Below are 15639 nucleotides of genomic sequence, written 5' to 3'. Positions count from 1 at the left end.
GAAAGAAAGTGCTTTGCCCAAGGCCATTTGGTGCATGAGATTTAGAAAGGGGAAAACTGCTAGGGGCTGATTAGAAAATGACATTATGTGGACACCCTCCAAAACACATATGGACAGAACATGATAATTCCATGGTAAGGGACTTTTGGAGCAGCATGCTTAGCGAGTGGGTGAGGGATTGCTCTTCTGCTAACTCAAGGCAGTCCCTGTGTCGGTGTGGAAGAAAGGGGGCAACTTGATACGTTAGTTCCTTCACTAAACCCCAGGAGGGGATCCTGGGGCCAAGGCCCACTGCAGCGCTTAGTAGGGGTTTTCTCCCAGAAAACCCTGGAATTTGAATGGGACAGGACAATAAAGGGGAGAACCTCAGTGCAAAAGGGCAAAGCCTCCCTCCGGCACAAGCGTCTCTAAACCCAGATAGTAAGCACTAAACTCTCCATAAAATAATAATCTGCTAATTCAAAAACACCCCCCTGACACAAAGAGCTGATCTAAAGTTTAAGTCAAAGCAAAAGAATGAACATATAACAATGAAATAACGTAGCAAGAGGAGGGGTATGTTAAAGATTTAATAAGAACACAGAACGTTAAAAGAAGGGGACCTTCCCACACAGCATCTGATAAATTCTGTTTATAGCTTCATGAAGATGAATTAAATTGAAATTTTAACCTCACCAGAACGAAAGGACCAGTGGAGCGGAGGAAGCGTCCATTGGGCGTTTGTTTGAAATTTGACGGGGGAAATACAGACTCTGGAGGAGCTTAAAAGTTTAGAAGTTGCTTGGGAGATTTGCGAGTTTGTGGGCGTAGGTGACTGGTTGAGAGAAAGGAAAGAGGTGGCGTGTTGGATAAACAGTAGATGACTCAGCATGGAGAAGTACCGCCATAGCAGAAGTGAATTTAGACAAAACAACCTCCTGTAGGAAGAGAAGCTAAAGAGACTGCGAGTGGCGAAGAAGGAGAGATCTAAAAGAAGGGGAAGAGGAAAGGAGGAAGCAGCGCGGCCCCTAGAAGAGGAGACTAAATACACAACGCAAGAGAAATAAACAGATAGTAATAAAAGAGACACAGGTGGCACCTACGGGTTCGACTGGAAACTACATCTAGTCTGGAAGTTTGGTTTCTTTCTTTGAATTGAATTGGAAATAACAAACTCTTTAAGATTAAAAATTTGAGGGAGGTTTATAACCCATTTCATTTTTTTAATATATTAAGCGTATTTTAAAATGCCATGAAAAAAATGCAGACAGATAAAAGAGAATTGAGGAGAGTGCAAGAAAAATATAAAGATGAAATCGACGAGCTGAGGAAAGTACAGGAGGAGAGCTGGGATGCAATTGCTGTATCGGAGACAAGGCATTAGGAATTGACACTCTGTCTTAGAGGGATTAAGGAGAGCCAAGAGGAAATCGCAATGTTAGTAAGGAAAGAACTGGCAGATTGGCTAGAAGTCGAGGAGGATGAATTAGCGTTTGACATTGATAAGAGATTTCGGATTAGAAACAGTAGAGGGAGAAATAAGAAAGGACCAGGGGACTGCTTGCTATTTTTGAATTCAAGGTTATTGAGAGAGAAAATCCTAATGGCACGCAGAACAAACCCTCTATGTATTGATGGCAAAATAATTGAGATCATGAAGGAAATCCCTACATGTCTGTTGAAGAAGAGAGACAACTATATATTTTTTGACAGCAGCGCTGAAAAAGAATAAAATACCATTTAGGTGGGAATTTCCCAAAGAACTGACTTTCACACATAATCAGAGGAAAAGAACTTTAAGGTCTGTGGAGGAGACCAGAATCTTTTGGAAGAAATACTGGAAGGAACTGGGTGGAGAAAAACTTAGAGTGAGAAACGAGCAAGTCAGAATTGGACTTTTTAGAATATCTTTAAGCTATTATTTAAGTTTTCTTTAATAAATAAAACACTGTGGTAGCTATCGCCGATAGAATCTCTGACTGTACATAGGAAAATATGAAAGAAAATTGGCTAAAATACAGTGAATTGGTGGAAGAGTTAAAATAAAGTGGTATGAGCTGGTTAGAATATTATCAATTAAAACAATATTTGAGACGGAGAAAAAAATCAAGGGGTTTTGAAGAGAAATAATCATTTTGGGAAAAATAAATATTATTTAGCAATCAGAAAAATATTTCTAAAATCTATAAATTGTTGCAAAAAGGGTATTTAGAGATAGAAGAAAAAGGAAATGCTATGAAGAAATGGGAACAAGATCTAGGCCATGTAATAGAGTATAAAGAATGGGAAAGGGTGTGGTCAAAACTCATAAATTTTATGGCTTGTTATTTGATTAGAGAAAATTTGATGAAAATGCACCACATGTGGTACCTAACACCGAAAAGGCTGGCTAAAAAAAATAAAACCAACCAAAATAAGTGCTGGAGGTGTCAGAAACAGAAAGGAACATTCTATCATATGTGGTGGACATGCCCAGAAATTGGAAAGTTTGGGGGCACGATACACAAAGAACTAAAGAAAATACTCAATATTAATTATAGTAAAAGCCCAGAAGCATTTTATTAGGGATATTAAATAATGATATTCCAAAAGATAAAGTATTTTTTTCTATAGGCAACATCTGTGGCAAGAATACTGGTGGCAAAATATTGGAAAGGGAAACATATAACCACTAGAGAAGAATGGCTTTGTAAAGTATGTGAATATTTGGAACTAGCCAAATTATGGATATAATAAGACATAAATCTAAAAGCTTAGTGAAAAAAGAATGGGAATGCCTGAATGAGTATTTTAAAAAACAAGGGTCAAAGTTGAATATCTGGTTGAGTCTAGATTGAATTGAATTTGCGAAGAGTCAAAAGATTGAAGGATGCTTTATGTTAAAACAAATTTAGGAAAGATATAAGTAGGAGAAAAACAGACAGATGAACAAGATGGAAATGAAGTGCTGTGCGGTTGTTGGAAGTCAATATTTTGTTTGTATCTTTTGTATTGTGGTAATGATAAGTAATACGTGTAATGTATAATTTGTTTTAGTTTGCTTCCTCTTTGCATTGTGAGATGTATTTTCTTTTTTCTTTTTTCTTTTCTCTCTCTTTTCCCTTTCTCTTTCTCTTTTTTGGTTTTGGGTATATATTGCTAAGTATTTGAAATCGGAATTAATCTGTTGTGATATTGTCTATTATGAATATATATATATATATGTGTGTGTGTGTGTGTGTGTGTGTGTGTGTGTGTGATATAATCCATTAAGTCATAAGTTGTATTTTCTAAATTGGAGATCTGGGTCTTACCAAGTAAATGGGCTATTACCAGAAAGATACAACAACTGTTCTTGCTGAAAGGCCATGTGCAACACAGTAATAGTCTTGAACATGCAAATAATTAGAGGATTACTCAGCAAGGCTTATGGAAAACCACATGGTTCTGACAGCCACAATGATAAAATAATGTGCTACCGAGTTTTTAAAACAGAAGTAACATTTTTAAAAGCAATTTACAAGGTTTAGTGAACGGAACACAGAAACTTGCAGCCATAGAGCACTTTTTAGGCAGGATACCAGAATAGGCATCTCACCAGTGTTGCATTACAGAAAAATATATTTTCCCCAGACAATTCCAGGTTAGATGAATTTTTTACACAGTAAAAAATAGAAATAAAAAATGGAGCATATCCCATTAATTACTTTGCTGATAAAATATTTTGAAACTCATGTATTCATGGCACTAAGTGTACTTTCAGGCACCAAATTATTACATTTCTCCTGCTTTGAGATACAGGAGGTTGATTTTGCTACTGTATTTGTTTATTTTTCTTTTTTAAAGGAGAAATACATCAGTTTACCTACCATAGGACTGCATCTATCAATCCAGAATAGCTTTGAAATCTTCATATAGTGATGGTTCTGTCACTTCCTTCAGGAGCTGTACAGAAGCTTCTGGAATTTGCCGGAGCAACTGTATTTCACCTGAAAAGATGAATGCTAAAATCAACCAATCGCTTGATAGACAAATGATAGGCAAATCATTCCGAACAGGGTTATTGGGTGGTCCGCAGCCTTTCTTTTCAAATGAGGGCGGCCATTTTTTGCCAATGCAACGCCTCTGGGCCGCATGGCACATTGGCACACCCCATCCCTGCACTCCCAAGAACATTTGCACCATCATTTTGAAACTGCACGTGATGGTGAGCAGGCTTCCTAGCTGCTTGAAGCACCTCCCCTCCTGTGGTTCCCAGTATTTGGAAGCCACGCTGCTTCCCACGGTGGAGGGAGAGCAATAGTCATAACAGCTAGGACCCATCTCCTCCCCCATAAATTTGTCTGATCCTCTTTTAAAGCCAACCAAGTTGAAGACCATCACCGCCCCCTGGGGGAGAAAGTTTCGTTGTTTGACCATAAACTTGCCCATCTCTAATATATATAAAAAGGAATTATATGGCTATTTAAAAATAATTCAATGCCCTCGAGAATCTCAAATACGTATATCAGATTAGCTTTTATTGCAAGAACTATGCCCCCTCGAAAGTACAAGGGAAATAATTTTATTTGTTTAACAAAAATTATATATTGCTTGATTGTAATAAAATCTCTTAAGTGGTTCATAAGCCCACCTTATTGGACTGTTTTAAGGATTACAAAAATAATGCATACAAAATGCTTTGCAGCTCTGACAATTTCTTTATAAATACTAGGTGCTATTCTAAACAGTAATTTTGAACACATGTATTAGAAATGCAGGTGCACTGTTTTGTTGAACGGTTCTGAGAAACACACTTTAATGTGACTCATTAGCATGACTGCACTTTGCCTGTGGCAGAAGACTTCTTTGCATTCTGAGAGGGCAAGCCAAACCCACGGAGACACCTGACAGGGTTTTCTGGAGTGTCAGGGACACGGCTGCATCTGCAGCCCTGCCATGCTTAGCAGCTGGGGAGGAAGGAGGGCAGTCAGGGCAATCTCTGTGCCAATTGGATGCAGCAATTGGGCTCACATCAGGCCTGGTGCTATCACAGGACACTCGAGGGACCAGGTTGCCCTTACCTCCATTTGGGGGCTTTCTGCTGACTGCTGTTGCTGGGTGTCCTGCCAACAGCAGTTTGCCCATCACCCTAGTGAGCAGAAGGGCACCAGCAGTGACACTTGTGAAACTGTGTTGGTGGCAGCTGGCTGACATAGCTGTCAGAGCTGAATGGAGAGATAACTATGGTGCAAGAGAGAATTGGAGTATCTCGTTCCCTACAAACCTATATGTGACACACAAGGTTCCTCTTACTGCCTGTATGGCAATACATGCATTTATCACTTGATGTTTAGACATGCAACATCTCTTGTCATGATGGCACATGTTTTCAGACCCCCTGAATCTTCTGGCAGGCCACCTGGAGATGTATCAGTCCTCTTATCATGTTGGTTATCTTCTTTATTTACTTCGTGGTGAAAGTGAGAGAAGAATATCTCTACATTATCTGGGATCCCAACTATGTAAGTATACATGTTCAAAGAAACACACCCCAAGTTATTTTATGGGTTTCTCTTCACTCACGCTGTGCTCAGCATGCCTTTGATTGCCCAAGTTGCAACCCTTCCACAAGGACTATTTGCTGAGTATCTTGTTGGGGCAGATGAAGAAGATTCATTTTCCCCTCAGGGAAAATAAATTAGCTGCTCTAAATTGGTTACTAATTGAAATTAAATGATTGATAACAATCCCCATTAAGGCTTCTTTTTTCTTCTTCTTTGGCGATCTGTTGTAGCCGTGTAAAATTGTTCTCCATAAACACAGTTTTAACAGTGAGTCCGTAAGTGACTGTGGAGGTCAATTCTGGATCCATATGTCCTTCCACAGTGGGGACATACGTTTCTGGGCAGGAGTTTATCATGATGAGGGTTTGCCAAGTGTGCCTTTCTCTTAGCATGTTTCTCCCTTTCGTCCTGAGTTTGAGCGTCTTCAAAGCCCATGACACTGTTGGTGAAGGTTGTTCTCCAATTGGAGTGCTCATAGCCCAGTGTTTCCCAGTTGTCAGTTTTTATACTACATTTGCCTTGAGAGAGTCTTTAAACCTCTTTTGTTGACCACTGCCATTACACTTTCCATTTTTAAGTTCAGAATAGAGTACAGTAGTTGCTTTGGAAGACGATAATCAGGCATCCACACAACATGACCAGTCCAATGAAGTTGATGTTGTAGAATCATTGATTCGACACTGGTGATCTTTGCTTCTTCCAGTACACTGGCATTTGTTCGCCTGTCTTCCTAGGTAACGTGTCATTTTTTTCGGAGACACCGTTGATGGAAACTTTTGAGGAGTTGGAGATGGCGTTTATAGGTGGTCCATGTTTTACAAGCATACAGTGAAGTTGGTAGTACAGTAGCTTTGTAAACAAGCATTTTGGTTTCCCTGTGAATGTCCTGGTCCTCAAAGACTCTGCACTTCAATCGGGAGAAAGCTGCACTTGCAGAGCTCAGGCGATGCTGGATTTCGGCAACAATGTCAGCCCTTGTGAAAAGATAACTGCCCAGGTAGGAGAAGTGATCAACATTTTCCAATGTTACACCATTGGATTTGTGGCACTGCAGAGGGGTTGTTTTTTGCTTGTAGAGTAGCATTCTGGTGTTTTTGATGTTGAGTGATACGCCAAGCTTTTTGTACGCTTCTGCAAAGATATTTAGGATGGTTTGGAGGTTATCCTCTGAGCATGCACACACTAAGTTGTCATTGGCATACTGAAGCTCTATGATGGAAATTATGGTAACCTTACTCTTTGCTTTCAGCCACAGATTAAAGAACTTTCCATCTGTTCGATATATGATTTCTACTCTGGAGGGGAGTTTCCTTTCAATGAAGTATAGGATCATGGCAATGAAAATAATGAATAGAGTTGGGACAATAATACATCCCTGTTTAACACCTGATCCCACTGTGAATGGTTCACTTTGAGAGCCCTTGTTACCTGCGATTGTTGCTGTCATATCACGGAGGAGCTGAATGTTCACAAACTTATGTGGGCAGCCAATTTTCAGAAGGACAGTCCACAGGGCACTACATTTTACAGTGTCAAACACCTTAGGTCAATAAACGCCATATACAGGGGTTGGTTTTGCTCTCTGCATTTTTTCTGAAGCTGTCAAGCGGTGAAGATCATGTTCACGGGCTCCCGGCCTAGAAGGTCTAAAACCATTTTGGGATTCAGGAAGGGTTGCCTCAGATATTGTTAAGAGGTGGTTTGCTGAGATCCTTGCAAGGATTTTGCCAGCCACAGCTAATAGAAAGATGCCTTTGATAGTTTCCGCAATCCGTTCTGCAACTTTTAAAAAGAGACTGATAATGTTGGCATCCCTAAAGTATACTGGGATCTCCTCTTTCTCCCAGATGCTGCTGTTTTCGATGATGTTATGAAGTTGTTGTGTAAGTTCAATTCCACCCACTTTGAAGACTTCGGCAGGTATCCCATCAGGTCTGCTGGCTTTGTTGTTTTTCATTTGGTTAATAGCTCTTCACACCTCTCCCAGATTTGGAGATACTGCAAACTTATAGTGGTGTGAAATGCCACTATGTGTAAGATGTGGTACAAGATGGACTTGAATTGGCTTATTGTCAAACCAAAGAAATGACAGCTGACATTCTGACCAATCCCCGACTAAGAGACAGTTTTGAGAACCTTTGATGGGACTCCCGGTGGTTCATCCCGGCGCATGCAATTGTTATATTTTCCCGAGAAGGGCTTTGTGGGATAATCAACCTCATATAACCACTATGCTTAAGTCTAATCCATGAAGGGGTTAATACCATAGAGTATGCTGTCCGGACAGTCTTAACTATATACATCCTCTCACCTTGGAAGGAACTAGTAATCAAGCCTTTGTTCTCCACTTTACCTGAGAAGCTCAGCATGTGAAGAGGTTTGAGTTGGTCACTCCAGCTCAACTGCATGGCCCTCAGCATCCATTCATGAGTTCCTATATCAATAATTTAAGAGCTTTCGCGGCTTTGTAACTAAGGTGAATATCAGCAACCTTTTATGAAACACATGAACCTGACCTTTGAAGAGTGAGAAAGTAAACTTTTTTTAAAAAAACTTACCAAACGTGTGGTCTTTTTCCTATGCTAGGGGAAGAGGGAAACATTAGGAAAGGTAATAAAATTTAGAGTTTAGACGGAAAAGGTTAAATTATATCTTTACTGCTTCCAAGAGGTAAGAATTTTTCTGTTAACTTCAGTGCCTCATCTCAACTCTGTAATTTGTGTGACTGTAGGTTGCTAGGTTGTTTTATCTGGATTCTTTGGTGTGATGTCGCAGATGGAAGTTCCACCCATTGCTCAGAATTCCTCCGTGTGTCCCCCCCCCACTTGCTACTTACTTGGTCAGTGAGGAGGCTCAGTTGCCTGGCTGCTGCTAATATTGGAGGAATATATGGTGAAAGGAAAAAAAGAGGTTGTAAAAATGGCAACTAATGAACCTGAAGTTGCAGTTGAAGAGTATAATGTAAAGATGGCAACTGATCAACCTGAAGGCGGCGCTGAAGAGCATAAAGCAAAGACGGCAACTGATGAACCTGAAGGCGGCGCTGAAGAGCATAAAGCAAAGACGGCAACTGATGAACCTGAAGGCGGCGCTGAAGAGCATAAAGCAAAGACGGCAACTGATGAACCTGAAGGCAACACTGAAGAGTATAAAGCAAAGACGGCAAATGATGAACCTGAAGGTGGCGTTGAAGAGTATAAAGCAAAGACGGTAGCTGATGAACCTGAAGGCGGCACTGAAGAGCATAAAGCAAAGACGGCAACTGATGAACCTGAAGGCGGCGCTGAGGAGTATAAAGCAACGATGGCAACTGATGAACCTGAAGGCGGCGCTGAAGACTATAAAGGAAAGACGGCAACTGATGAACCTGAAGGCGGCGTTGAAGAGTATAAAGCAAAGATGGCAACTGATGAATCTGAAGGTGGCGTTGAAGAGTTTAAAGCAAAGACGGCAACTGATGAACCTGAAGGCGGCGCTGAGGAGTATAAAGCAACGATGGCAACTGATGAACCTGAAGGCGGCGTTGAAGAGTATAAAGCAAAGACGGCAGCTGATGAACCTGAAGGCGGCGTTGAAGAGTATAAAGCAAAGACGGCAACTGATGAACCTGAAGGCGGCGCTGAGGAGTATAAAGCAACGATGGCAACTGATGAACCTGAAGGCGGCGCTGAAGACTATAAAGGAAAGACGGCAACTGATGAACCTGAAGGCGGCGTTGAAGAGTATAAAGCAAAGATGGCAACTGATGAATCTGAAGGTGGCGTTGAAGAGTTTAAAGCAAAGACGGCAACTGATGAACCTGAAGGCGGCGTTGAAGAGTTTAAAGCAAAGACGGCAAATGATGAACCTGAAGGTGGCGTTGAAGAGTTTAAAGCAAAGACGGCAACTGATGAACCTGAAGGCGGCGTTGAAGAGTTTAAAGCAAAGACGGCAACTGATGAACCTGAAGGCGGCGCTGAGGAGTATAAAGCAACGATGGCAACTGATGAACCTGAAGGCGGCGTTGAAGAGTTTAAAGCAAAGACGGCAAATGATGAACCTGAAGGCGGCGTTGAAGAGTATAAAGCAAAGACGGCAACTGATGAACCTGAAGGTGGCGTTGAAGAGTATAAAGCAAAGACGGTAGCTGATGAACCTGAAGGCCGCGTTGAAGAGTTTAAAGCAAAGACGGCAAATGATGAACCTGAAGGTGGCGTTGAAGAGTTTAAAGCAAAGACGGCAACTGATGAACCTGAAGGCGGCGTTGAAGAGTTTAAAGCAAAGACGGCAACTGATGAACCTGAAGGCGGCACTGAGGAGTATAAAGCAACGATGGCAACTGATGAACCTGAAGGTGGCGTTGAAGAGTTTAAAGCAAAGACGGCAACTGATGAACCTGAAGGGGGCGCTGAAGAGTATAAAGCAAAGATGGCAACTGATGAACTTGAAGGCGGCGTTGAAGAGTATATAGTAAAGACGGCAACTGATGAACTTGAAGTTGCCTTTGAAGAGTATAAAGTAAAGATGGAAACTGATGAATCTGAAGGTGGCGATGAAGAGTACACAAGGCCCAAGTGGGATAGTAAATTCCAGTACCTTTTAAGTTGTGCTGGATTTGTTGTGGGTCTTGGAAATGTGTGGCGTTTTCCATACTTGTGCCAAACCTATGGAGGAGGTAAGAGAAAATCCACCTTTTCATTGGAGATCAGTTATGTGATTGTTCAGACTTAAACTACGACAAGCTCCTCGTGTTCTAAAATAATATGTGTTTGGGGTGTTAAGCTGTGTGCCGGACCCATCTAATCTCTGGATCCAGCAACTGTTAAAATTTAATCAATGCTTCTAATTCTCGGAATAGCCAGTCTAGTAGCCTCCCAGTGAGGTGTTAGCCTGGGTGGTGAACCTTAAGGGAGATTAAGGGGCTCTATGTGAGATGGCAAAAAAGCCAGTGGTATGAAGAGAGGTGGCCTAAAATGGTTCTGCAGAGGCAGCTGTAAAGGTACTTAAATGTCCCTACTCTCCACTTGATGGCTTCATTTGTGGCAGATGACAGTTAGAAGGAGGAGGAGACTATCACAGGTGCTGTAAAAGGGAGGGGTCCTTTGTTGTTGTTGTTGGAGAACTGCATTACTAAATAAAATACTGTAATAAATAATGCCATTTACATCCTGGCTCTTCCTCCTGATTGACAGATGGCTAAGTGCACAGAGCAAAACAACAACACAGAAACATTGGGGACAATATGTCCCTAATTTTTCAGTTAACTTCAATGCCTCACTGCAACTAGATTTTCATGCAGAGCTTAATAGTATTACTGAATGACTTACAACTCAAGCTTTAAGTCTTGTTGGGATTGTAATAATAATCATAATTATTATTTATTATTTATACCCCGCCCATCTGGCTGGGTTTCCCCAGCCACTCTGGACGGCTTCCAACAGAAAAATAAAACACAGTAATCTACTAAACATTAAAAGCCTCCCTGAACAGGGTTGCCCTCAGATGTCTTCTAAAAGTCTGGTAGTTGTTTTCCTCTTTGACATCTGTTGGGAGGGCGTTCCACAGGGCAAGCGCCACCACCAAGAAGGCCCTCTGCCTAGTTCCATTGTTATCCATTGTTACTGATTGATTTGGTTTCACTGCATGGATTTAGTGTCTGAGTTACTTTCTCTGACTAAATGGGCATGGATTTTTAAAAATGTTTTTTTTCTATTGGCAAAAAACATGAAAAACAAACAGTCTTGCTTCTAGGCAACTGTGACAATAAGAGTTCTTTAAATGTTTCTGTGCTTTGACTCTTACCACTGATATAAAATTTAAAAATGTGTATTATTCCTTATTGAAAAGTGAAGAGATTAGAAACAAGCTACTTTGTCCAAGAGCAACTTCCTTTGCAGCATCATTCCTGGTTGTAACTTTTTGCAATCTCTTCTGCTTCTCAAGGAAAGCAGATAATTTAGACCGACGTAGACCAGGCACCCCCAAACTCGGCCCTCCAGAGGTTTTGGGAGTATGATTCCCATAATCCCTGACCACTGGTCCTGTTAGCTAGGGATGGTGGGAGTTGTAGTTGTACTGGAGGGCCTAGTTTGGGGAGCTATGAACACCTGAGCTGACTATCTGATTCCCTCAAAATTGATTCTCCCCCCCCACCCTACATTCCAGAATTATTATTTTTTAAAGGAATAAAAATTAGCTAAAATGTAAGTGCAAAAACAGCAGCAAGGAACTCTCAATCAATGAAGCAGCAATTTTTTCATGACTTTCACCTTCTACATCTTCCACATCAGCTCTAATTTATGCAGTTTGTTGTTGTTGTTTAGTCGTTTAGTCGTGTCCGACTCTTCGTGACCCCATGGACCATAGCACGCCAGGCACTCCTGTCTTCCACTGCCTCCCGCAGTTTGGTCAAACTCATGTTCGTAGCTTCGAGAACACTGTCCAACCATCTCGTCCTCTGTCGTCCCCTTCTCCTAGTGCCCTCCATCTTTCCCAACATCAAGGTCTTTCCCAAGGATTCTTCTCTTCTCATGAGGTGACCAAAGTATTGGAGCCTCAGCTTCACGATCTGTCCTTCCAGTGAGCACTCAGGGCTGATTTCCTTAAGAATGGATAGGTTTGATCTTCTTGCAGTCCAATTTATGCAGTTTAATCTCCACCAATTAGATGCACTTTCAATGCATGCCACAGTAAAAAAAAAACACAAAACCCCCTCTAACAATCAGTTGTAAATTATTGCATTTTTGCACAGTCCTAAGCAGGAGGGCATGATTAGCTCCCTCCACAACACCTCCCTGCCCCTCATATTGTTTACATGGGGGCAGGGGCAGCCCCAATTTGAATCTGATATCAACATCACAGCTTCCCCAATGGAGGAATTTAATAATCCTTAGCTGTAGAATCCTTGTCCCTTCATGGAAAAATTCTCAAGAGCCACAACTGGGAGCCATAGCAGTTAAGGTAGTGTCCCCAGGTTTTCTTATCCCCAGTTTATCACCATTTGAAAAAAACACCACTCTATCAACTGCTACAGCTTTTTTGCTTTACTTAAAACATATTTTATGTACAACATACGTACCTAACAGATGCTGCTGGTATGAAGATAATGCTAGTAGAAAGTTAGAGATGGAGGAGGGCATGAGCAGTGGCGTAGTATGTGGAGGCCATGGGGGTCATAGCTCCGTGTGCAGAATTCTGAGGGGGCACAACCAGGCACCCCCCCCAAAGGTATTGGCTTCCCCACCCTGGCGAAGGCAGCAAAGTAGTCCAGGCCCATGGAGCACAGGGAGGGGACAAGGGGTGGCCCCAGTGCGGCCTGGCCAGGCCGGACATGCCCCTGCATGGGCAGGCAGCTGGCACAGCAAGGCCCCACTTGGCTGGAGGTGTGCTTCGCCAGTTTTGGGGGCTTGCCCGCCCCGGGCGCGGGCAGCCCCACACTATGCCACTGTTATGAGCTAACTGTACTTTGCTATTGTGTTTCTAGGAGCATTCCTGATTCCATACCTCACCGCGTTTTTGTTGGAAGGCACCCCTATATTTTTTCTTGAATTAGCTGTAGGGCAACGCATGAAAAAAGACAACATTGAAGTCTGGTGGCACATCTCACCTTACCTGGGAGGAATGGGTATGTTTCTGCAACTGCCTTTACTTGTGATCATACAATCTTCTAATCATTGCTCCTTCCTGGAAACGCATGGACTCCATGAGGCTGTAATAGCAAACCCATTAGTGGTAGGGTAAAGGTAAAGGACCCCTGGACAGTGAAGCCCAAGTCAAAGGCGATGATGGGGTTGTGGCGCTCATCTCGCTTTCAGGCCAAGGGACCCAGCGTTTGTCTGAAACAGCTTTCCGGGTCATGTGGACAGCATGACTAAACAGCTTCTGGTGCGATGGGACACCGTGACAGACGCCAGAGTGCACAGAAACACTGTTTACCTTCATGCCATAGTGGCACCTATTTATCTAATTGCACTTGCGTGCTTTTGAACTGCTAGGTTGGCAGGAGCAGGGACAGAGCAACGGGATTTGAACCGCTGACCTTCTGATCGTCAAGCCCAAGAGGCTCAGTGGTTTAGATCACAGCGCTACCCGCATCCCAGTAGTAGTAAACTCAGGCAGTTGCATGCCTATCTGTGTGGATGATAAACAGAGCCACTCAGGGGCAACCTGTGTGATTTCACCACCTGAGGCAGAATGGGAACTGCTCCCCCTGCCCCACTGCTCAGTTTGTTAGCACCAACATTTAATTCACAGGGCAATGTTGTTTTCCAGACTGCCAGAGTTTAGGTAGTAATTGGATTTGATCTTTCTATTGTGCGAATCAGACTCGTGCAATATATATGTTAAACAGCAATTTACTTTGTTCATGCAAAATTTGAGTGTGCTTGTATATTCCACAGGTTACACTTCTGTGATAGTGTGCTTCCTAGTGATTCTCTATTACAATATGCTTATGGCCTGGATTTTGTGGTATTTTATAAACTCTTTTCGAAACCCGTTACCTTGGAGTTCCTGCCCAACAGATACCAGCAAACCAGGTGAGTTCCCAAGTCTCTTGCTTCTTTCTGTTATTAGTATCTGCTTTTGTATGTATCCTTAAACCACTGCATTAAATTGTCTGTCCAACTCTGCCACAGTCAGCAATTGTCAGACCCAGGTGTGTCCCTGCCATGCCTCCTTTGACTCTGGCCAGTTATTTGGATAAGCAAGGTCTAGACACAGAGCCCTACAGGAGTAAATTTTTCAGTGTAGGCTATGCGCACATTATCAGCTGTGTCTGTGTGTCAGGTTGCATTTGTGCACACCAGAGACAGGGTGGGGATGTTTGTTCCCAATGTGCATTACTTGCTTCATTTCCCCTCCCGCTTGCAATCTTCCCAATTACCGTTCATGGTGCAATCATCTGTGCATACGCTGTTACACACCTCAGCTGAACTGCACATCAAATGTGGCTTAAGCATTCATTTGTATGCTATTCATTCAAAATAGCAACATTTATCAAGAATCTCCAGGCTTGCTCTACATCTTTGGTAATGTGGTATGTCTATGGATTCAAAATCCACCAGTGGCAGCCACTGGCGGAGGAAGAGGAGTGGGGGGGGAGTGCACCGCCACTGGCAGTGCAATCCCGGTAGGGGGCCATTGCGGCTGCCCCCCCGTGTTGGGTGCCATGCCATGCCCCCGGGACGCGCACCAGCCCCACCCCTAGGATGCGAGCCACACCCCTGCGGGCAGCACACTACACCCCTGGGACACGCACCAGCCCCACCCCTGCCTGCTTGCTAGGGCTGATGGGAGGTGTAGTTCAATGACAGCTGGAGGTCCAAAGGTTCCCCACTCCTGGCTTAAAGTTTACTAGTTATGCCAAGAAAGAGCCTCCTGTGCAGAGAGAATTGATGCCTGAAGAAAGGCCCCATTCCTGCCCCTTCCCCTTCATGGAATTGCTTCTAGAGGATGAGGCACATATTCATTCACCTGAGGCTGTGCCTGGTTGCATCCCTAACCCAAATATGTGTAGGGCTAGAGAGTTTTGCTCCAGGCTTGGACTGAGAACTGAGGTGAAGCATCTCCTCTTGATGGCATTCTTTCGGGATGCCCTGTTTGTCAATCAAGAGGAGGCTATTCCCCAAACTAAACAATACCTCAGTCTAGGACTCCAGAGGAGAGAGGTTTATGGTAGGTTCACACTTTCCTTCAAAACAAAACACAACAAAACATGGAATGGAGTTTTTAAAATGCAGTACAGTATATCATCTGCACGTTCTATTGGTGCAGAATGGGAAAGAAGCCCTCTACAACAGAAGGAACTTTTCTTTTTTCTTTTTTTAAATATTTTTTTATTGATTTTACAAAATAAGACACATATCAAATTCATTCCATCCTCTTCCACCCCCCCCACGAGCCCCCTCCTGCCACGAGAAGGTCCTGTGCCGGGCGGATAGTTGGAGGTGGTCCATTTTATAGTTAGGGTTTATCCCCCTCCCCATCCTCCCTCCCCCAGAGTCCTCTTCTGCCACCAGTGGGCCCTGGGTTACGAGGCAAGACAGAGAAGAGTGTCCACCCAACTATCTATCCATACATATCTACTAAAGAAAAAGAAGAAAAAAGAAAAAAAACCCATCCCTCCCTCCCCCACCCCCAAAAAGAAAAGTAATCC

The 15639-nt window shown here is 42.8% G+C and overlaps 1 protein-coding gene across 1 annotated transcript in view; it reads left to right on the top strand.

The window, feature by feature from the left end:
- The first annotated feature begins 33 nt into the window (after positions 1-33).
- LOC148684727 (sodium-dependent neutral amino acid transporter B(0)AT1-like) overlaps positions 34-15639 on the top strand; it is a 31737-nt gene continuing 16131 nt past the window's right edge. The window contains exons 1-3 of the mRNA XM_088676206.1: positions 34-10158; positions 12967-13107; positions 13883-14020. Of these exons, the coding sequence (XP_088532332.1) occupies positions 8394-10158; positions 12967-13107; positions 13883-14020 (2044 nt within the window). The 5' untranslated portion in view covers positions 34-8393. The remainder of the gene's footprint in view (positions 10159-12966; positions 13108-13882; positions 14021-15639) is intronic.

This window comes from Zootoca vivipara, chromosome 8 (assembly GCF_965207765.1).
Source record: "Zootoca vivipara chromosome 8, rZooViv2.hap1.1, whole genome shotgun sequence".
NCBI classification, from domain to species: Eukaryota; Metazoa; Chordata; class Lepidosauria; order Squamata; family Lacertidae; genus Zootoca; species Zootoca vivipara.
Note: the sequence above shows the minus strand (reverse complement) of the source record. Positions and strands in the feature narration are given on the sequence as shown.